Source organism: Narcine bancroftii, chromosome 7 (assembly GCF_036971445.1).
Source record: "Narcine bancroftii isolate sNarBan1 chromosome 7, sNarBan1.hap1, whole genome shotgun sequence".
Taxonomy (NCBI): Eukaryota; Metazoa; Chordata; class Chondrichthyes; order Torpediniformes; family Narcinidae; genus Narcine; species Narcine bancroftii.
The window spans coordinates 184,851,940-184,875,495 of record NC_091475.1 but is presented as its reverse complement, the minus strand read 5'-3'; the positions used below and the strand labels follow the sequence as shown (position 1 = coordinate 184,875,495).

At 39.6% G+C, this 23,556-nt stretch overlaps 1 protein-coding gene across 2 annotated transcripts in view; it reads left to right on the top strand.

Annotated features, from left to right (window-relative positions):
• alg5 (ALG5 dolichyl-phosphate beta-glucosyltransferase) overlaps window positions 1–22,830 on the top strand; it is a 36,862-nt gene extending 14,032 nt beyond the window's left edge. For both annotated transcript variants that reach the window (XM_069891689.1, XM_069891690.1), the window contains exons 4-10: window positions 3,514–3,582; window positions 8,701–8,793; window positions 10,454–10,567; window positions 11,131–11,190; window positions 13,852–14,003; window positions 17,908–17,993; window positions 21,905–22,830. In XM_069891689.1, the coding sequence (XP_069747790.1) occupies window positions 3,514–3,582; window positions 8,701–8,793; window positions 10,454–10,567; window positions 11,131–11,190; window positions 13,852–14,003; window positions 17,908–17,993; window positions 21,905–22,020 (690 nt within the window). In that variant the 3' untranslated portion in view covers window positions 22,021–22,830. The remainder of the gene's footprint in view (window positions 1–3,513; window positions 3,583–8,700; window positions 8,794–10,453; window positions 10,568–11,130; window positions 11,191–13,851; window positions 14,004–17,907; window positions 17,994–21,904) is intronic.
• The last annotated feature ends 726 nt before the right edge of the window (window positions 22,831–23,556 follow it).

Sequence of the window (23,556 nt, the reverse complement as noted above, 5' to 3'; positions counted from 1 at the left end):
ATGAGATGGCATCATGATCTCAATGCCGGCATGAGATGGCATCATGATCTCAATGCCGGCATGAGATGGCATCATGATCTCAATGCCGGCATGAGATGGCATCATGATCTCAATGCCGGCATGAGATGGCATCATGATCTCAATGCCGGCATGAGATGGCATCATGATCTCAATGCCGGCATGAGATGGCATCATGATCTCAATGCCGGCATGAGATGGCATCATGATCTCAATGCCGGCATGAGATGGCATCATGATCTCAATGCCGGCATGAGATGGCATAATGATCTCAGTGCCGGCATGAGATGGCATCATGATCTCAGTGCCGGCATGAGATGGCATCATGATCTCAATGCCGGCATGAGATGGCATCATGATCTCAATGCCGGCATGAGATGGCATCATGATCTCAATGCCGGCATGAGATGGCATCATGATCTCAATGCCGGCATGAGATGGCATCATGATCTCAATGCCGGCATGAGATGGCATCATGATCTCAATGCCGGCATGAGATGGCATCATGATCTCAATGCCGGCATGAGATGGCATCATGATCTCAATGCCGGCATGAGATGGCATCATGATCTCAATGCCGGCATGAGATGGCATCATGATCTCAATGCCGGCATGAGATGGCATCATGATCTCAATGCCGGCATGAGATGGCATCATGATCTCAATGCCGGCATGAGTTGGCATCATCATCTCAATGCCGGCATGAGTTGGCATCATCATCTCAATGCCGGCATGAGTTGGCATCATCATCTCAATGCCGGCATGAGTTGGCATCATCATCTCAATGCCGGCATGAGTTGGCATCATCATCTCAATGCCGGTGTTTTTATGCGAGTGCAGGAACATGAAGGAAGAAAAGATTAAAATGAAGGTATAAACTTTGCCGTGGGAAAGTCGTAATGGGGGAGAGAGAGAGAGGAAATAAATAGCAATAGCAGACAATTTTTAAACTGAGAAAGGGATACATGCACGGTGCACTCATGGAGGGGTTTCTATGTCACACGGTATTCTGGGAAGTCACATCCACCATCACTTTTTCCCTGTTGTCTTTATAAATTGTGCGCTATAGCACTACCAACTTTCCCATGCTGTGTAAATATTGCCTGCTATTGCTATTTATTGCTAGCATTTTCCCACATTCCCTTATAAAGGTTTATATAGGTTGGCACATCAACAAGAAAGGCTGAAGGGCTCATACTGTGCTGTACATAAAGCTTAATTAGGCATGATTAATTTTATTCAAATATAAGATCATAATACATTGATCAGATCCCCCATCACACAATGTGTCATGACATCACAGGTAGAAGTTAGAACAGTCCTAACCCCAGGGATGGTTCTTTGCAAGTGTGAATATGTGCAGTATCTCAGTTGATAGTGGTCAAGTGTGAACAGAAAAAAATGCCAGTCCTATCCCGAGACTCTGAATGGCTGATTTAGTGGGACGCAAGTGCAAAAGGGGCTATACATACAACTGTTCTTCTTTGACTACTGCTCAACCTTCAACACCATTATTCCCTCAGTGCTGGTCAACAAGTTCCAAACCCTCGGCCTCTGCACCCAACTCTGTATTTGGATCCTTGACTTCCTCAGCGGAAGATGACAGTCAATACGAATTGGAAACAATGCCTCCTCCTCACTGACTATGAACACAGGCGCACCTCAAGTATGCGTGCTTAGCCCACTGCTCTACTCATTATGTTCCCATGACTGTGTGGCCAGGCACAATTCCAATGCTCTCTACAAATTTGCTGATGACACCATATTTGTTGGCAGAATCACAAACAGCAATGAGGAAGTGTACAGGAGGGAGATAGATCAGCTTGTTGAGTGGTATCATGCCAACAACCTTGCACTCAACATTAACAATACCAAGGAGATGATTGTAGACTTCAGGAGGAAGTCAGGAGAACACAAACCAGTCCTCATCGAGGGCTCAATAGTGGAGAGGGTTAAGAACTTCAAATCCCTGGGTGTCAACATCTCCAGGATCTGTCCTGGAGACTCCATGTTGATGCAATCATGAAGAAAGCTCGCCAGTGGCTATACTATCTGAGAGTTTGAGGAGATTTGATACGTCACTGAAGGCTTTCAAACTTCTACAGGTGTACTGTAATGGCCTGCACCCCCTGCCATAGCTGGTGTTTTATGTCTCTGTCTCTAGCTTTCTCTGGAATTGCCACTTTGCTTCAGAGGTGGCCTTCCAAAAGTCATACCTGGACTTCTTGTAAAATCCCAATCCCTGGCTTTGAACACCCTTGTTCTCACCTCCAGCCAGTTGCGAATTCTCTGATTCATCTAGAACTTCTGGTTGGGGAACATCCGGTATTTGTGCGTGAGCACACACTCATCCGCGCAGGTCTTGATGAAGTCTGTGACATCTGTTGCATATTCATTCAAGCCTATGGATGAGTGCTTGAATATGTTCCAGTCCACCAATTCAAAGCAGTCCTGAAGACGCTCCTCTACCTCCCTCGACCACACTTTCGCCGTCTTCGCCACTGATTCTGTGGTCTGCTTGTACTCCAGGAGAAAAGGTATAGCCAAGTGGTCAGACTTGCCAAAGTGCGGTCATGGTCTGCCTCGGTGTGCGTTTTTAATAGTGGTGGACCAGTGGTCGAGTGTGTTGGTTCCCCTGGTCCTGCATGTGACGTGTTGGTGGTAGTTTATCAGTCTTCTTCAGGTTGGCCTAATTGGAGTCACCTACCATGATCGGGAATGCATCAGAATGTGCTATCTCGTGGCTGTTAATCACAGTGCTCAGCCCCTCTAGTGCCAGTCTGATGTTAGCCTGGGGTGGAATGTACACTGTGAACAGGATGATGGCGGTGAACTTCCTCAGCAGACAGAATGGGCATCACTTGATTGCCAGATGTTGCAGGTCGAGGGAGCAGGACTGGGATATGACTGTCACATCTGTGCACCACAATTAATTGATAATAACACAAACGCTGCCTCCCCTGGTTTTTCCACACTCCAGTGTTCAGTCAGCATGATGGAGGGTGTAGCCCTTGGGCTACAATGCCGTGTCCTGAATGCCCACGTTTAGCCTTGTTTCTGTAAAGCACATCATACAGCACTCCCTGATGACTCTCTGCTGTTGAAGTCTGGCTTGGAGATCAGGTCCCAGCATCTCAGCTCGACCTGTAGCCCACCCCCCACCCTCCCCCCCCCCCCCCCCCCCCCGCATCAACGTGGTCTGGTCTTCTTTACATGGCCCATGGGTCTGCTGCTGGTAGTTCCCCTGGTGTTTAAATAGTCTGTGTGCTGTCCCTTTTAAGTTACCTGTGATGTTTAAATAGCTAGTAGATAACTCCTCAGTTATCTTCTCATTCCAACCAGAATCCTTTAGCAGTATATTTTTACAGTGTTCCTATTCAAAGACAAATTCTGTTCATTTTTTAATGTTACGATAGATTTCAATACATATTGTGTAACAATTTGCATTTTCAGATAACCTGCAGGTTGTATTATAATATTGTTTTTTACCTTTAGAAGAAAGACTCTTTGTTTTCCTACGAAGTGATTGTGGTAGATGACGGGAGCAAAGACAAAACAACAGAGGTAATGGAGTCTCCAAAACCGATTGATAGGAGTTTTCTGTGTATTTGTGTATAATAAAGGGGGTGAGATTTACAAGATGATAAAACTTTGGAAGGACTAATAAGAGTTAGATATTCACAATTAATTCTTCATCGCAAGGGGGTATTGAAGAACAAAGGGTCTGTGATGCACAAGTCAGGGTTTCTGAAGGGTGCTACACAGATGTGGAAGAAGGCATACTTAATGTTTACCTAGAAGGGTGTGTAGCAACAGTGAGTTGCTGTTCCAAAGACCTATGTTCAATATTGGCTGATCTGAGTGGCCACTGACTGGTAGAATCTTGTGAGTGGGGGAGGGGAATGTGTGATGTAAATACAGGAAAAAAAATTAAATGAGATTAATGTTGGGTTAGTGAAATTATAAGTAGTTGATTGTCAGTGTAGACACAATGGCCATCGGGCCTTGCATCTGTGTTCAGTCTCTACATTACTCTAAAATATGATGGCAGGGAAGTTTTAGAGCAAGTGTTAACACATTTTCAAGGCCACAGCTGGAGTACTGTGTACGTTTCTGATCACACAAAAGTTGGTCATGCTTGCACTGGATGCAATGCAGAGGAGATTGACAAGGGTGGAGAGTTTAAGTTATGAGGAAAGACAGGAGAGGCTGGGTTTATTTTACTTGGAGCAGAAGAGGCTGAGGGGAATTTTTGCAACCACAGTGAAAGTGTATAAAAATAAAGGGGTGAGAGGTTTGGAGGGATCCAAGAAGAATTATTTTTAACCAGAGAGTAAATGGAATCTGGAGCATGCTGCCTGAGGGGGTGGTGCAGACAGGTACATTTTATAACGTAAGAGATACCTATATGACCACCAAAAATACCATGGCCTAGAAGTCCTGATTAGTGGCATTGGGCATTGTTGGATACTTGATTGTCGGCCTGGAAGTTCTATCTCTGATTCTGACTCTAAAAGTTCTCGCAATGCATTTTCTTGCAGTGCATTTGCAGAAAAAGGCTGGCTAATGTGATTTTAAATCTTGTATCTGAGCTATTCTGCTTCTGGCTTGATTGATTGTGCATTTTAGATCTTCCCACAGATGTTCTTTTATAACTCTTTTATACAGAAACAGCATGTTTTTTTTTAAGCCCATGTGGTTTTCACCCCTTCTGAACTCCCCCATGGCAGCCACCAGGGGATTTTAGTCTTGCTGGGAATCCCCAGCATAGCATTTCAAGTTACCACTTGGATCCTGTGGATCAAAGACTAGGCCTTTGTTCAAAGCCATATTGATTTTAATGGGGTTTGGACAACCACATTTAGAAGGCTGCAAGGAAGCTATGTAACTTTAAAATTATTTTGCTTATTTTTGTGTTTATAGTTGACATTGACTTAATGGCTGAAGTTTTGATAGGTTTTCAAAATTGTTAAAGTTAATGGTGATTCTGTCCCATCCTTTGCCTTTTGAGTGCAGCATTTCAGGGACAGAATCTCTGACTACATTGCCCAGGTAATTGTCTGGACCTTGATACTATGGTCCAGGTTACAGAGCAATAATTTTAATAGACCCTCTGACCTGGGTGAATACAAGCGGGGAGTGGTTCTTTGTAGGGGGAACAAGATCACTTAAATTATGCTCATATGTAATTAAAGTTTTTTTTTAAAAGGCATCATTTTACTCAGTCAGCAGTGATGCTTCAAGGATAGTTGTGTTTTGGATTTGTGATATTGCAATAATTCATGTTCATTTCAGTCTTGGCCCACATTTGTGAATTTACTGGATAGAATATTTTGAAATGGGAGAAATTGAATTAATTGGCATATCTTTTCCAGCAACAGGAGTTGGTGCAAGAGTAAGCGAGAAAGGGACACTTTAAAAGTGCCAGTAAAAGGTAACAATAATTAATTGGAAGGGAAGCTGAGTAGGAGTGGTCCATTGTTAGAGTGTGACTTTAAGGATTTGGCTCAAGGCTCTGGCAAGAGGAGGTACAGATAGGAGAAAAGAGTTTCAGTGAGAAAGTATGGGTAAGAGCATGTGAGGTAAGGTAAGAACTTTGTAATTATTGCACAATGAGCAGTGAGAATGGCAGCCAAGGCAGTATGCCCCTCTTTAGGATGTGACCAATCAGGAAAGCCACTGGTGTCCCTAATGACTTCATTTGCAAGAGGCGCATTCAACTCTTTGGAAATTGCTCCAGATCATTTGGAAGGCAGGAGTCATTCTGAGGAGGTAGGTTAGCTGGGTGAATGTCAGAAAAGGAAATGGGAATAGGCCGTCAGTGCAGGTAATCCTGCGGCCATTCCCCTCAATTACATGTATTGTTTTGGATCCTGGAGAGGGGATAGCCTACCAGGCTCGAGTCACAGTGGTCAGGTCTCTGGCACAGAGTCTGGTTCTTTAACTCAGGAGGAAAGGAGTAGAAGGGGTGAGGTGCAGTGATAGGAGATTCAATAGTTAGGGGATCAGATAAGTTCTGCGAACATGATTGAGACTCCTGGAAGGTATGTTGCCTCTCAGGTGACAGGGTTAGGAACTCTTAGATCAAATCCACAGCATTCTCAAGTGGAAGGGTCAGGAGCTAAATCTTGTGCTCCACGTGGGGATCAATAGTGTGTGTTTATATATATTTTTTTTTAAAAAAGGTGATAAGGTCCTGCAAAGTGAGTTCAGGGAGTTGGGTCCTCAGTTAGAGTAAAGGATCTCCAGAGTTGGGATCTCAGGATTGCTACTTGTGCCATGTGCTAGTGAGGCCAGAAATATGAGGATAACACACATTAATGTACGGTTACAGAAATGGTGCAGAAGGGAAGGCTTCAGGTTTTTGGTTCAATGGCCTCTCCTAGGGAAGGTGAGACCTGTACTGGCAGGGTGCTTTGCATCTGAACGGGAAGGGGGACCAATATCCTTGCAGGAAGGTTTGCTAGTGTTGTTCTGATTGTTCAAATGAGTTTCAGGGGTATGCGAACCAGAGTGCCAAAGCAGATAGTGGAATGGTTAAGGAAAAATGTTCAGCCTGCAGACAAAGCCAGAAACAGAAAAGTTGAGCAGGGTGGGAATAATGTTCTGAGTTGCATCAATTCAATGCAAGAGGAGTCCAAGAAAGGTGGTTGAGCTGAGGGTATGGATCAGCATGTGGAATTGTGACATTGTGGTCATTAGTGAGACTTGATTGCAGGAGGGCTAGGACTGGAAACAAAATTTCCAGGGTTCCATTGTTTTGGACATGATAAATAGAAAGGGATGAAAGGAGTAGGAGTAACATTGCTAGTCAGTCAAAATGTCATGGTACTGCTCAGAAAGGACAGATTAAAGGGCCTGTCATCTGAGGGTGGAACTGAGAAACGAGAAAGGGATGATCACGTTAATGGTATTATAGTCCTCCCAATAGTCAGTGGAAGTTGGAGGATCAAATTTGTAGAAGGAAACATAAAGAAAGATAAAGAAACTTAAAGTTGTAATTGTAGGTGATTTTAACTTGCCACAAAGTGACAGGGACTCCCAAACTGTAAAATGGCTGGATGGGTTGGATTCTGTCAAATATGTTAAGAAAAGTTTCCAAAATCATTATATAGAAGTCCCAATGAGAAGAAGTGCAATACTGGATCTCCTATTTGGGAAGAAGACAGGACAGGTAATGGAAGTGTGTGCAAGGGAATGCTATGGATCCAGTGAACATGATCCCATCATAATGCCATTGGTTTCAAAATAATTATGGAAAAGGATAGGCTGGACCTCCGGTTACGATTCTAAATTGGAGAAGGGACAATTTTGATGGAATCAAAAAAGATGTGGCAAGGGTGGATTATGACAGTTTAGTTTCTGACTAAGGTGTGTTTGCTAAATGGAAAGCCTTCAAAGGTGAATTTTTGAGTGCAGAGTTTGTATGTTCCTGTCAAGATTAAAGGTAAAATGACAGGGCTAGGGAACTTGTTTTTTGAGAGAGATTGAGGCCCTGATTAAGAAGGATGTTTATTGCAGATATAACCAGCAAGGAACAAATGAAGTACTTGAGTATAAGAAATACACAAATGCTGAGGAAGGAAATCAGGAAGGTTAAAAGGAGGTTTGGGATGTTAGACAAGGTAAAGGAAAATACCAAGGGCTTCCACAGATGTATCAAGAGCAGAAGGATAGCAAGGGAATTAATCTTCTTGAAGACCAAAATAGTCATTTATGCATGGAGCCAAGAGCTGAAAATAGTTTGACATGGACAAGATGGGCCAAAGCGCCTGTTTTTATGCTGTAGTGTTTTATGGCAGTTTTGCTATTAAAATGGACAATAGCATTAATATGGTTCATCTTTCTGACATTTGCCAACATTCAAAAAATTATTAAGAATTTAAACAATGATACAGTTTAAAAATTAGAAAATAAAAATAATTGAATACATTTACATTGACTCAGGTCATTAAAATGTAAATTATAATTGAATCCCTCTCAGATTTCAACCATCAGATCTTAGCCATATACTGTATTTCCTTAACAGTGAAAGGATGTCAGCCTAAAATATGAACTCCTTTTCTCTCTATGCACTACCTGATTTGTTGATTATTTGCAGTATTTTCTATTTTTATTTCAGATTTGAAGCATATGATTTGCTTTTTATTAATAGGTATAAAATCCAGAATGTAAAAAAAAACATAATTTGTTTCTTTTGCATCAAACTTTATTCTAGAAGGAGTCAAACATGCTTAATTAATTCTTGTGAAAAGCTTGCTGAGTACAGCAATTGTTCACATGCATAATCCAATGAGCTGAAAACAGTTCAATCATTAATAGAGCCAATATACAATCGTGTCTTACTTTAGAGCTTTATTCCTAAAACTGAGATAAAGACTGAATCATAATTCCTGAGGATTTTAACATCTGCTGCTACCTCTATTATTAGAGAACAGTAAATAGTCTCTTGTAAAGTCAGAAAAAAATACTAGTATTTCAATTTTAAGATGCTTATCAAATTAAAGTTATTGTAAAATAAATTGCTGTATTATTACACATAATAGTTGCATTAAATTCTGTACCATGTTGCAAACAAGGCTTGTTGAAATTAAATGTGAAATTTGTCAGGTTGTTCATTTCATGACGTCTCTTTCCTAGTTCATCATAATCTTGCATTTGCTTTGGTTAAATCTGTTGTAGGTTGGACTAAAGTATTCTAAGAAGTTTGGATCTGACAGGGTACGTGTGCTATCACTAACTAAAAACCGTGGGAAAGGGGGAGCAGTTAAAATGGTGAGTTTTTAATTTTATTTCACCAGTTCATTTACTAACCAAACATTTGATTTCATAGCATCTGTAGACTTCTGTACCATTTCTGTCTTTATAGTTCATGATTCACGGATTTGTATGGTCCAGAAACATTAGAGCTGAATTGAATCATGGATGCCAGAGAAATTAGCCAGTGCTTTTAATGAGGTGGTGCAGGGTCTCATTATTTAAAATAATTCCTGCTCTACATCCCAACTCTATTCATCTAACTTGATGTTATTTCTTTGAATAGCTTCACGTTAAGCCAATTTTGAATTTTAAATTGCCATTTTTCGTCCCTCACAAAATACCATGTAAAAGTCCAGCACAGAAAACAGGGCCTTCAGCCCTTCTAGTTTGTGGCAGACTATTATTCTGCCTAGTCCCACTCAGCTGCATCCAGTCCATATCCCTCCATATGTCCCCACCCCCCAATCCAGGTACCTGTCCAAATTCTTCTTAAAAGTTAAAATGAGCCCTCATTCGCTACTTTAGCTGGCAGCTGGTTCCACACTCTCATCAATCTCTGTGCAAAGACATTCCCCCTAAACTTCTCCCTTTTCACCCTTAACCCATATTCTCTGGTTTGTATCTCACCTAACTTTGAAGGAAAAAGCCTACTTGCATTTGCTCTATCTCTACCCATCATAATTTTGTACAAATAGGAACATGTTTGTGTAGAATTGTGTATGTTTGCCACTGTTCTTCCAAGTATAATCATTCCTAATTTCACCTACTGTATATACATGTGTAATAGTTGAATTTTGTGGACCAATTTATTGGGTAAATTTGGGGGGGTCAACTATTACACAGATACTACATTTGACCGCGGTAAGTGCCTGCGTCATTCAAGGCTTTGGGACCTCAGATGGACGGGAAGGTGGCCGGGACTGGGTGGTAAGTCCACAATCAGGGCGTCAGGTGCTCAGATGGGCAGGCAGCTGGGGCTTAGGCAAGAGTCCGCAGTCAAGAGTGTCAGGAGTTTGGATGGGCAGGCAATTGGGGTGTTAGGAGTTCCAGTGGGCAGGCAACTGGGGCCAAAAATAGTGGGGGGGGGGGGTCAACTTTTGCATGATATTTTGCATGCATATATAGAGTCTATGAATTAATTCATAATGTATATGTAGTCTCTCTTGTTCTTTTAATCCCATCAAAATGGTGTCTGTTTCTGTCTATCTATTCAAATTGTTAACCATCTTAGTGGAAAAAGATAGAACATTACAGACCTTGGGCCCATGATGACCAATAGAAATAAAAACTAAACCTTCCTTACCTCCTAATACTCAATTTTTCTTGTTTCTGTGCCTGTCGAAGACTTTTAAATGTCCTTATTGTACCAGCCTCCACCACCATTCCTGGCAATGCATTCCAAGCACCCTCTACTCTAATTTTTTTTAAAAACTGATCCCTAACGTCGCTCTTAAACTTTACATCCCTCATCTTGTACTGATGTCCTTTGGTGTTTGCTACTCTTACCCTGGTAAAAAGGTGCTGGCTGTCCACATGCCATTTCCTCTAGCTCTTTGTATTTTTTCTTTGCTCAGGAAAATTAAAATAATTTGCTACAATTTTGTGACTTTGATAACAATACCTGCTTTGATAATTCACTTTATAACACTAATGATGACACATTGTTTCTGGGCAGGGTGTGTTGAGCTCTCGAGGAAGATATATTCTAATGGCTGATGCTGACGGAGCTACTAAATTTGCTGATATTGCAAAAGTAGAAGTAGGGTTGAAAGCTCTCCAGCCTGGCCCAGTAAGTATCGCCCAATGTTTAAACATGTATCTGAACTATAGAAAATGGGGGGGGGGGGGGATTGCAGATTAAATCAAAAGTAAATCTAGAAAAACATTTGGTTTATGTTCTTCTTTAAAGTGTATGGATGAAATTAAGTTCAAAGTGATTGCTTTATGTTGCCATTTGAGTTACAGAGGATACTGGCACATTGTCTTCAGAATTTTCTTTCATACCTTGATGACAGAATTTTCATAGAGGGGAAAAATATGTGAAGTCGTACAGTAAAACTAAAATCAACATCTCAAGAAAATATTGACATTGAAGACTTGCTGCGTCTGGGAACAGATCCTGAATGAATTCTTCATAATAAATTGTTTGGGCCTCCTGAGTTTTAAGGGAATAGTTACTACCATAGTTGATTAATTGGGAATTCTATTCTACAATTTGTATTAGATAAAATGCTGAAATATTATTTGGCTGTTAAGAGATATGTGATACTTCTATAAGCTAAGTTGACACCAACTAATTTAATAATGTTCTGCGAAAATAGCTAACTAAATTTCCTTTCAACTCTCTTTCAGGACAACATGGCCATTTCATGTGGATCCAGAGCTCATTTGGAGAAGGAAACAATAGCCAAAGTAAGGGGAAATGTCGATCAATAAAAAGATTGATTTGATGCATGAATTTGAATCAATCAATTAAAACTTTTCACCGAATTTAATTTTAGCAATGCAATTTACCAGCCAACCATTTCAATTCCGCACTCCACTCTCACACTGACATGTCTGTCCCATAACCTCATGCACTGCCAAACCAAGATCACCTGCAAATTAGAGGAACAATATTCTGTCTGGGCATTCTCCAACTGGATGGAGACTAGATGACATAAACATTGACTTCTCCAGTTTCTATTAAGCCACTCCCCTGTCTCTCTCTCTTCCCTATCCCTCCAGCTTTCCACCCCTTTCCCTCTCCATTCAGAAAGCTATCTCTTCACAGCTGTTTTTCTCTTGTGCCCTCCCATCCACCTATGGCCTATTGGGTATTGCCTGTGCTCCTCCCTTTGCCATTTTATTTGGGCTCCTGCCTGCATTTTGTTGGGGCTTGGGCCTGAATCATTGGTTATCTTTCCTGCATAAAAACGCTGAGTGACTTGGAGTTTGTCCAGCATTTTGCTGTAAACTACAATTTACAAGCTGCGGGGTTTCAATTCCAATTAAAAAGGAAAATCTCAATATGGAAACAAATTCATTATTTATGTTGCAAACTCAGATTCAAAAAATTTTGCAACTCTCTTTAATCCAAAATTGCTTAATTTGAATTTTTGTTGATTCATTTGAAATTATGCAAAATAACTAGAAAGTGCATTGAAAAATTTGTGGCTCAATTATTAATGAATCCTGTGAAGTTTTAATGGAAAGCTTGAGATCAGCTATTCCATTGTGACTCCTGGTAGACAAGCAAGGTGAGAAGTCCTAATGTTTCTGACATTTACAGAGCAGTACAACACTAAACAGGTTTTTCAGTACCTCGCATTCATCCTGGCAATCAAATACTGTACTCATCTATTTTAATTCCAAATCCCAGCATTTTGTAATTCTGTACCTTGGCAATCCAAGTGCTTGTATGGATGCTAATTACATTTTGCCTTTACAACCCTGTTAGCCAGTTTATTGCAGATTCCAATCACCCTCTGGTTGAAAATAAATCTATTTTTAGTTCTCCTCTAAACCTACTCCTCATCTTCAGCCTATCCCCTTTGGTTTTCGACACCAATAATGAGGAGAGATTTTTTTAATAGATATATAGATATAAAATCTGTGCCCCCACCCTCTTTTTTTGCATGTACATTGGCATCTGAAGAAAACAAGCCTAGCCTATCCAGGTGCTTAACAAAACAATCTCCCAGTCTCCGACATAAAGGAGATCACAATGGGAGCACCCAATGCAGATTGACCCTGCAGATTCACATGTGAAGTGTTGCTGGTCCTCCCTCACTGCCAGTTGAGGCCACAATGGGAGATTTTCTTTGAGCATCTTCGCTCTGGCCACTGCAATAACAATAGCCAACCATTCCCACACTGACATGTCTATTCATGGCCTCGTACACTGCCAAACTTGGGCTACCTTCAAATTGAAGGAACAGCACCTAATATTGCATCTGTTCTCTGCAACTAGACAGCATTAACATTGATTTCTCCAGTTTCTGTTTAAACCACCCCCCACCCCCCAAGTCTCTCTCTTTCCCAATAGCTGTCATCTTTCCTCCTGCTCCCCATCCCCTTCTTTTCCATTCAGAAAGCTACCCTCTCTCCCTATCATTTCTCAGCCTTTATTTCTGGCCTCTCATCTATATCCACCTATTTCTTAATTGTTGGCCTGTGCACCTTGCCCTGCCCCTTCCTCCCTCCACTCCTCCTCCTTCCCTCACCTTTTTTATTCAGGTGCTTGTCAGCTTTTTACTCCTACCTTGATAAAGGGCTCAGGCCTTTACTTCCTCTAGATACTGCATGGCCTGCTAAGTTTCTCATGTTTTGGTGTATTCCATTTCATTAAAGTTGACTCTTGGTTGCCCATTGTCTTGAAATATTGTTTTCTAATTTGAAAGTGTCTGCAAAGGACCTATTTAATATCCTTGCTATTACATCTAATATAAATTCTCACGCCTGTATTCATCAGGGACTTGTTTTTTATTAATATTTGATACTAATATAAGCTTAAGGATATAACAGGGATGTAATGTTGAGGCTTCATAAGACACTAGTGAAACCTCATTTGGAGTATGAGGTACAGTTTTGGGCTGCTTATTTAAGAAAGGATGTACTAGCATTGGAGAGGGTTCAGAGAATGTTCACAAGAATGATTCCTGAAATGAAGGGATTACCATAGAAGGAATGTTTGACAGGTTTTGGACTGTACTCATTGAAGGTCAGAAGAATGAGGGGGGACCTCATAAAAGCATTTTGAATGTTAAAAGACCTGGACAGAGTAGATGCTTCCCATAGTCGGGGAGTCTAGGACAAGATGGGACAGCTTCCAGATTGAAGAGTGCCCATTCAAAACAAAGATGAGGAGGCAGAGGAGTGAGGCTGAGTGGGACCATGAATCACGCATGATGGAATGGTGGGTGGACTCAATGGGTCAAATGGCCTTCTGTTCCTATATCTTTTGGGGTAAAGTACCTTTTGCATTTTTTCCATTCTATTATCCCTATCAATTTCTGAGTTATTTTTTTTTACTTGTTTTACTTCTGAGTCATGTCGGTTTGGTTCTAAATAACTTGAGGTCTTCTGTTTCAGCGTTCTTATTTTCGGACCTTACTCATGTATGGATTCCACTTTCTGGTATGGTTTCTATGTGTGAAAGGAGTAAAAGATACGCAGTGTGGCTTCAAGCTTTTGACTAGAGAAGCAGCTCGAAGGACTTTCTCAACTTTGCATGTAGACCGTTGGTATGCTTTTCAGTTACAAAGTTAAAATAACACATTTGTTGAAATTAATGTCAATTTCTTAATAAGACCATCCGTTTCTTAAAGACTATAGTACTGTTCCATTGGTGGATATGGTTATTGCAAAAAGTGATGAATCACGAGTGATCTGTATACAATGAATAAATGAAATGATCAATTTTGTGAGTACGAATGGGATGCAACTACAGTACAAGTAGTGAGAAGGACCCATCATAATCAAATCCATGATCTTAAAGCATTGATTGAAATAACCCCTAACCAATATTCCAGTTACCAATGTCTATCTCCAGGGGATCATTCAAGACCAGTATGAACAGATTTTTTTTTAATTTAATGGCTGGCTTCCATTGTGAAAGGGTGTGAGGGACGGGAAGAGAAAGGGGTTTAAAAAAATAAGATATAGAACATTACAGCACAGTACAGGCTTTTCAGCTCATGATGATGTGCCAACTGATAAAAGTCTAAACCTTCCTTATCGCACACCATTAACCCTCTTTTTTTTGCGTCCATTTGTGTGAGTTTTTAAAAGGTCCTTATTGTACCAGCCTCCACCACAGTAGTGCATTCCAGGCACTCACCACTCTGTGTTTATATTTTTTTAAAAACTACTCTGATGTCTCCCCCATAGACGTTCCTGTGGTGGGATCAGAAATATTCACTACTATTCAGAGGCATTTAGACAGAAACCAGAATAGGCAAGACTGACAAAGATACAGACCTAATGCAGAAAAGGATTCAGACCAAACTTGAATTGCTAAGGTACAGAATTACAAATGGGATTAATATAGATTGAAGTAAATCTGTGGACAAAACACAAAATGCTGGAGAAACACAGCTGATCAAACAGTGTCCTTTAAAAACGGTGAGAATACATAACCTGCCGATATTCTCTCATACCTTGAAGGGCTCAAGCCCAAAATAATCGGTCATGTATATTTTACAGTTGCTACATAAATTCTGAGGCGCCTGCAAGCTCACACCAAGACACAAGAGCAACTTGTCCGTGAACTACTCTTTGCAGACAATGCCGCTTTAGTTGCCCATTCAGAGCCAGCTCTTCAGCGCTTGACATCCTGTTTTGCGGAAACTGCCAAAATGTTTGGCCTGGAAGTCAGCCTGAAGAAAACTGAGGTCCTCCATCAGCCAGCACCCCACCATGACTACCAGCCCCCTCACATCTCCATCGGGCACACAAAACTCAAAACAGTCAACCAGTTTACCTATCTCGGCTTCACCATTTCATCGGATGCAAGGATCGACAACGAGATAGACAACAGACTCGCCAAAGCAAATAGCGCCTTTGGAAGACTACACAAAAGAATCTGGAAAAACAACCAACTGAAAAACCTCAAAGATTAGCGTATACAGAGCTGTTGTCATACCCACACTCCTGTTCGGCTCCGAATCATGGGTCATTTACCGGCATCACCTACGGCTCCTAGAACGCTTCCACCAGCGTTGTTTCCGCTCCATCCTCAACATTCATTGGAGCGACTTCATCTCCAACATCGAAGTACTCGAGATGACAGAGGCCGACAGCATCGAATCCACGCTGCTGAAGATCCAACTGTGCTGGGTAGGTCACGTCTCCAGAATGGAGGACCATCGCCTTCCCAAGATCGTGTTATATGGCGAGCTCTCCACTGGCCACCGAGACAGAGGTGCACCAAAGAGGTACAAAGACTACCTGAAGAATGCTCTTGGTGCCTGCCACATTGACCACCGCCAGTGGGCTGATATCGCCTCAAACCGTGCATCTTGGCGCCTCACAGTTCGGCGGGCAGCAACCTCCTTGGAAGAAGACCGCAGAGCCCACCTCACTGTCAAAAGACAAAGGAGGAAAAACCCAACACCCAACCCCAACCAACCAATTTTCCCTTGCAACCGCTGCAACTGTGTCTGCCTATCCCGCATCGGACTTGTCAGCCACAAACGAGCCTGCAGCTGACGTGGACATTACCCCTCCATAAATCTTCGTCCGCGAAGCCAAGCCAAAGAAGACATAAAGGACACTCTTTGACCAACTGAGTTTCTCCAGCATTTTGTGTTTTTAATAGATTGACAATCTGTCAGCATAAAGGCATGTTTAAGAGCAGCACAACTCCAGAATATCTACAGGTTCCCCTCTAAGGATCAGTGTGTTACATGCTCAAAGAACTCCAGCAAAAATTCATCAAAAGAGTTCTGCCTTTTATTAAATCACATTCGCCTGACCTGATTAAGCCAAGGTTTCCAAAATGATTAGCTATGTCTTTGATTATTTCCAAGTGAAGCACCCTTCATTTGTGAATTTGCAGGGGTCATCTGCTGCATCCAGTGCTCCCATTAAGGTCTTCTCTACATCGGAGAGACTAGATGTAGACTGAGAGATCACTTCATTGAGCACCTTCATCTGCCCACTAAAATAGCAGAGATGTCCCAGTGGCAATTTCCATTTCCCACCCCATCTCCATGCATACATTTATGTCCACAGTCTCATGTACTGCCAGGCTAAGACCACCCTTAAATTGGAAGAACAAGATGTCCTATTCCATCTGGGCATTCTCCAACCGCATGATAAAATAGCAGTTCTCTGTTTTCAGTTAGCTGCCCCACCCATCTCCCTTTTTTCCTATTCCTCTCTCTCCTTTCCTCCAGTTCTGCATTCATATAGCTATCCCCCTCCAATCAATTCTCAGATTTTCTCTCCTGCCCTCCTACCAATGGCCTCTTGGCTGTTGCCGTTGCTCCATCCCCTACCCCTTTTCCTTCCTCCCACTACCTTTTGATTCAGTTGCCTACCTGCTTTTTGCTCATACCTTGACGAAGGACTCAGGCCCAAAACATTGGTCATATATCTGCCTCCTATGGACTCTGCAGGACCTGTTGAGTTTCTTCAGCACTTTTATGTATTTTGTCTTCCTTCTTGAAAAAGAAAATAACATTTGGTGTTTTCCAATCCACTGGTACACTCCTGTAATTCAGTGCGTTTTGAAATACTTCAAATGGGTCCATTTTCTCTACATCTAATTCCTTCAAAAATCCTTGGATGCAGTCAATCAGTTCCTGATCATTTGTCTTCTGTTAGTCCCATAAGCTTTGCCTTGTACCTTGTTCCTTGTGATTGGGATTTTTTGCAAGTTCTTCCACACTATTTCAAACTAGCCTTCTTGTTACCATAGAAATAATTGCAGTGACCTCCACAGTGCAGACCAATGTAATAAAAAAAAGTTTAAAATATCTGGCATTTCAGTGTTTTCTGACATTAACACCCCAGACTTATTGTGGAGGCCCTACACTAACCTTCTTGTATATCCATTGAAACTTTGTCATTTTGATATTACATACAACTTTTCTCTGAAGAAAAAATGTTTTCCTTATGAGCTTTTTTTTAAAACTGATTTCCTGTTGGTTCTTAAAAAATTCTCAATCTAGATCTACCACCAACCCATACTAGTCTGTATGCCCCACTTTATTAATCACAGATGGTTCTTTTTTTTCCTCATAGAATCCCTCTTTCGAGTTCAAATAAACTTGTGCTGAGCTTCATGAATTTGCTGTTTAAATACCTGCCACCACTCATCTATTGAACTCTTATCTTATTTACCCAATTCACTCTAGACAACTCCACTTTCATTCCATTGTAATCACCCTTGTTTAATTTAAAGTTGCAGGTGTTTCCCAAAAAAGATATGTCAAGATTTAATGATGCCAATGTTAGTGTTTGGGGAATTACAGAACTCCAATGTTTCATCTTTCCCCCGAGATGTATCCTGTGGTTTTAATAATGGATTTTCTGGTGGACTCTCCTTCATATACAAATTGTAATATTTCCAATATTATTGTTTGTATCACTGTCAGCTGCTCCTTGCTAATTTTTTTCCATATTTTATAAACAATATTTTAGGGCTTTTGATGTTGAACTCCTCTACATAGCCCAGTGTTTAAAGATTCCAATTGCAGAAGTTGCTGTGGAATGGACAGAGGTGGAGGGTAAGTTATTTATGTGACCGTAATATAGAAGCTGATGTGCATAATAAAAACAGAAAATGCTGAAAAAATTCAGCAGTTCAGATAGTATTTATGAAATGGTTTTACCTCTTTATTTTAGATTTATTGTTTAGTAAAATCCCCATTATCTGGAATTCAAGCAACCAGCAAAAAAAAAAGCAGTAAATACATAGGTACAGGTACACAATCCTTTATCCAGACATCTAAAATCCGGAAAGCTCCAAAATCTGGCAAGTGGGGAGAGAGACGGCAGGACGAGTCGGGCGGGCGAGGGGTAGAGACTGGCAGTGTGGGTCGGGCAGGCGAGGAGGGGGAGACTGGCAGCGCGAGTCGGGTGGGGAGGGGGAGGGGGAGGGGGGGACCGGCAGCCCGAGTCAGGCAGACGAGAGGTGGGAGACAGCAGCATGACTGGAAGGGGGTAGGGGTGGATATGGCAGCACAATTTGGGTAGGCTTAAATCTGGCTTTCCAAAATCCAGAAAAATCCGAAATTCAGTACACACTGTCCCCCAAGGGTTCCGGATAAAGGATATTTGATTAGCAATAGATGTTTTTTTCTTTTTTCATCAGTTACATGGATCACACATATTTTGTTTACTGTTGTTTATCATTTATAATTCTACTTTATCTTTACCTGAATATGTGGCTATAAAAAGATTGAAAAACAAATAGGTATAAAAATAAAAGTTTAAAATTGGCACCCCCTAGCAATTAGTTTGTCAATCATAACACACAATCTCAAGCAAAACAGGCAAATTCACTTATCTGGCATCTACCAATCCCAATAGGTTTTACTGTATCTGCTTTTTTAAAATTTTCAACAAGTTGGGTTTACTTCCAACAGCTTAACAAAACATTGACTGTTTTTCTCCCCTGCCTTCTCACTAGCCTTCCCTGAATTGGTACCATTTACTAAACTTTAGGCTAGTATATATAGGCCCTATGAAATCCAATTAATTTCATCTTCTATCTTCAATTATTCTTTTAATTTTAAATAGTAGCATACATTGATTTAAAAAAAATACTTTCTTAGCTATGGACATGTTTTTATTTTGTGCTGTTCCAGGGAATACTGTCTTTTTGAAACTAAAATCTAAGGCTCTGTGAGCTTAGAACTCGAATTGAAAGATATGTAGTATCAAAAGATTTGCTCTGCTTGATTCACATGAAGGAAGAAAGAGAATGAGAATTCTTATTTTAGAAAGAGTATTTCAAGTGTTCTAACATTGTAAATATTGTTGTTATCTGGGTGCTACTTTGGATAACATTTGGGGGATTCAGGACTTTATTTAAAAAATTCTAAGTGTACCTTAATCAGCTTAATAATGTGCAAGCAACAATCAAAAGACTTAAAAGTGGACTTTCAATTCGCAGTGTTTTATAATCTGTTCTCTGGTTGTGACCTAGACGATGAAGGTAATTATGGTTTCTCTTGAAACACTGTTGTCTTTATCTAGACAGTTGCCTAATAATAAGTGGCACTTATTATCAATGGTAAGATCAATGGTATATGGGCAAGTTATTTTGATTAATTTGGAAAGGTGCTTGGAAATAATGTTATACCCTTGATTTTCTCTTTGGGATCTTCTGGAATTTTGAAATAACAAAGCTCCAAAGCACTTTCAAAATACACCTCACAGGGTTATTCTGGCTTTGACTACAATCCAGTATGTGAATATATATATAGAACAATGGTACACAATAGATTTACAGTAACTATAGATTTATTGGAAGTAAATTACAAGGAAGCAATATTAACTGGTCTAGTCACTCATATGAAATTGAGGTTGAGGCCAAGGAGAAGCTCGAGGAGAAGGGAGCAAGGAAAAGTGATGTGTTTAAAACTAAGGTGTACTGTTAGCTGAGCATGTGAATCCATAGATACTGGCAGACAAATTGATTGTGGTTTATTAAGATCTACCCTTTCTACATGACCAGAGAGTTCTCTTCCAGCTTGGAAATTTGTGTGCCACCTTTATCAGTGCAAATATTTTATCTGTTTCAGAACCAAAATAAGGAATGCAAATTAAATATTCACCAACAGCATTATCTGGATGGCAAGCTGCATGTCAATGTGGCTGTTCTTATGTACTCCAAATTGTTATCACCAGCATAAGTGGTGAAGCTTTCAATTCTCCTTTTTTTGAATCATTATACTGTGCCTTACTGAAATATAGGAAAGAACTATAAAGTTGATTAGGTCTATAGTAGGATTACAGATAATCTTGGGATCTTTGACTACATTATATTTTGTAATTTAATTTTCAAGTTTTTATATAGAAATGAGCTAGTTACCACTTGCTACCAGGAATTTTTTCACTTTCATTTAGCCCTGAATTGTCAAACACGAAAAGTCTCCTCACCTCTTGCATCTCATGTGGTGTATGGATCAGTTGGCTTCTTTCCCATAAAATATGTTTCTACCTCCAGGCTGACTTTCCAATTAATTAATACAATGCCAGTCATCAACAAATGTCTGAATTCATTTTGAATGCAACAATAACTTCTTCTGTGGGGAGACACTCTTCTTTACTGGTGTACAGCCTTGTCTTTTAGACAGACCTATAAGCCATGACTTTCCCTAATTATCCAGGACCCTAACCATCAAATAGGTCAATGGGAGCTACTGCCTCAAGAAGGCAGCCAATATCATAAAGAAAACCCATCACTCTAGTCACAACCTGCTTTCACCACTACCTTTGGGTAGAAGGTACAGAATCCTGAAGACCAGCTCTTCTAGTTTCAAGAACAGTTTCTTTCCAATGGCTATCAGCCTCTTGAACCTCTGTTGTTACACTAAACATGAACCACTCTGAACTTTTGTTTGCACTTTTCCCAAATTTATTTTTAGTGTTCAGATAACAGAATATTTATTCACAGGCTATCAAAGGTTTTTAGGAAGAATGCAGGAGAATGGGATTGAAAGGGAAAAATACATCATCTATGATTTAAATTGCAGAGCAAACTCTATGGGCAAATTGGCCTAATTTTGCTCGTTTATCTATTTTTGTGTATTTATTATCTCTAATTATTATTATACTTTTTAGATGTTTTTGCTTTTTTTAAAAACCAAGTACCTATTCGTCTGCAGCAATTATGAATTTTGGTAGGTGTACATTGTACAATGCATATGACAATTAACACATTGTTATAATTGATCCTTACTAAAATAAATGATAACTATCAATGACATGCAAAAAAACTGAAAACTTTAAATTGAAGATACTTAGTGTGCTGTCCTTTCAATGTAATGGAATCATGTCCTGAAACCATTAATTGCTCTAAATGTGGGGAAAACATTTTAAATGTCTTAAAATTAGCCATGAGGCTAACTGGTGTGAACAGCTAACCATGCTGATGAAATTGTTATTGCTGGGAAAGTTTTTTTTAAAAATACACAAGTTTTAAACTGCTCTCAAATATGAGAATCTTACGGACATTACTTCGGTGTGTAGCATGGGTGTTTACTTAAAACAAAGTGAATGGAAAACAAATACTTATTTCAGAAAGCATTTATAGAATTACAATTTTAAAAAATAGTGCAACTTCATTTAGTGTAAATCATAATTATCAGTTTTTTATCCACTTGATTGCTTTCTAATAAAGTTTTTGTTTGAAATTGACCAATTCATTTGAATAAATCAAATTACAAGTGAATCTAAAAGTATAAATCTGTAGATGTATGAAATCTGAAATAAAAATAAATCAATCTGCAGGTCAGGCAGCATCTGTAGATCAAGGAACAGAATATTTTAGGTTGAAAATGTTTGGTCAGACAATCCAAGGAGATGTTGTTAATACTTTCTTTTTATCTTTAGATGTTGCCTAATGTGAATATTCCCTGTTGTCTAACTAGATGTATCTGATTTCCTTTAATTTTATCTTTTATTATAGGATCCAAGCTCATTCCCTTTTGGAGTTGGCTCCAGATGGGTAAAGATCTTCTCTTCATTCGATTGCATTACCTTATCGGTGCCTGGAATCTGGAAATGCCCAAAAAAGTTAATTAAGTTATTGCACTGTAACTGTTTGAGAATGTTCATCAAACAAAAATATAATCAGGAAAATTACTGTAGATGGCAGCAGAGTTGGTACTCCTTTCCTATTGCAGTCCTTTTGTAAATTGCATGGTGGTGAATAAAATGGAAACTTGTCTAGGTTGAATTCTTAGTTAACTGAAAGATAAAAATGTCTTAAAAGACCAAAAAGAATCACAACAGTGGTTATGTTTATTTGGTTTCTCTCTCTTCTGTATTAATGCTATAATGTCTTTTCTGCCTTTCTGTAATTGGAATTCAGTTAATGAAAAGTATGTTTTGTGCTGTATAAATGATGACACTGTCTTAAAACAGTCTTGTATAATTCAGTTGCCAAATGCAAGGAAATTGCCATGTCTCATTATGGAATAAGGCATGGAAAGTAGTAATTGTTTCATATTTTAATATAATTATGAAGCATTTTGGGGATTTATACACTAAATTAATTGGCTGATATGAAAGCCAATGCAACTGGTCTTCAGAACAGAATGTGCCAGAAGCACTCAGCAGATCAGACTGCATATGAGAAAAAAGTTGAGTTAATGTTTCAGGTCAAAGATCTTTCATCAGAAGTGAGAAAATGCATTGGTTTAAAAAAAAATCACGTTTTTAGTTCATATTTTCAGCACCTGCAGTTATTTTTAACGTGGGATGATGTCGATTACTCATTAGGATTGGTGGTTAATTAACCTAAATTTTAATGTATTTATTGAAACACTTGAAACTTGATTTGTTTTCTAGTCACAATATTTCAATTAAAGACTGTAAAGGATAAATTTAGAATATATTTTGTATTCCTGGTAATTGCTCAGATTAAAAATTCCTGTCCTTGGCATCCACAAACTCTAGAAGGAGAAAATTTTAATTGTCTGCAATTTTAAAAAGTACATAATTGGCTGAAGTTATTTGAAACATTGAGTTTGTGAAAGGTGCTATATCAATGCAAAGCTGTCTTTTATATTTACCAAATATGAAATTGATAGTTTAATGAATATTTTTAAAGCACTTAGTATTCTATATGAGAGGGACTATACAAAGATCAAAATACGATGAATATCATTCAATATCGTGACCACGGGATCATGAATAAAATCCGAAACAAATGGTTAAATTAGGATTGCCTTTTTGTAATTATCTCCAGGAGTGAGCTGTCAAAAATATTTTAAAGGCATTGTTAGCTGGAGATGAGATGAAGGCTGAAGTAGATGTAAAAAAAATAAATGCAATCATAAAATTATAAGGAAGAGCACTTGCTCCAGCTGATCCCCATGCAGAAGAATATCCACAATGCCATTCGTTGAAGCTGCTAACTGTAAAGTGATTCGAAGACTTCAGTTATCTTTCTAAAATTACATTACTAATTTAGTTGCACTTCAAGAATTTCCTGATGTTCAGTCCTTGATTTACTTTTTGCCAATTTGACTATAGTCTCTCCATTAAAGTAATATTGCAGGTTAACCTTTTATCCTTGTGCAACAAAATCACCTCTTTCAGAGCATATAGCCTATG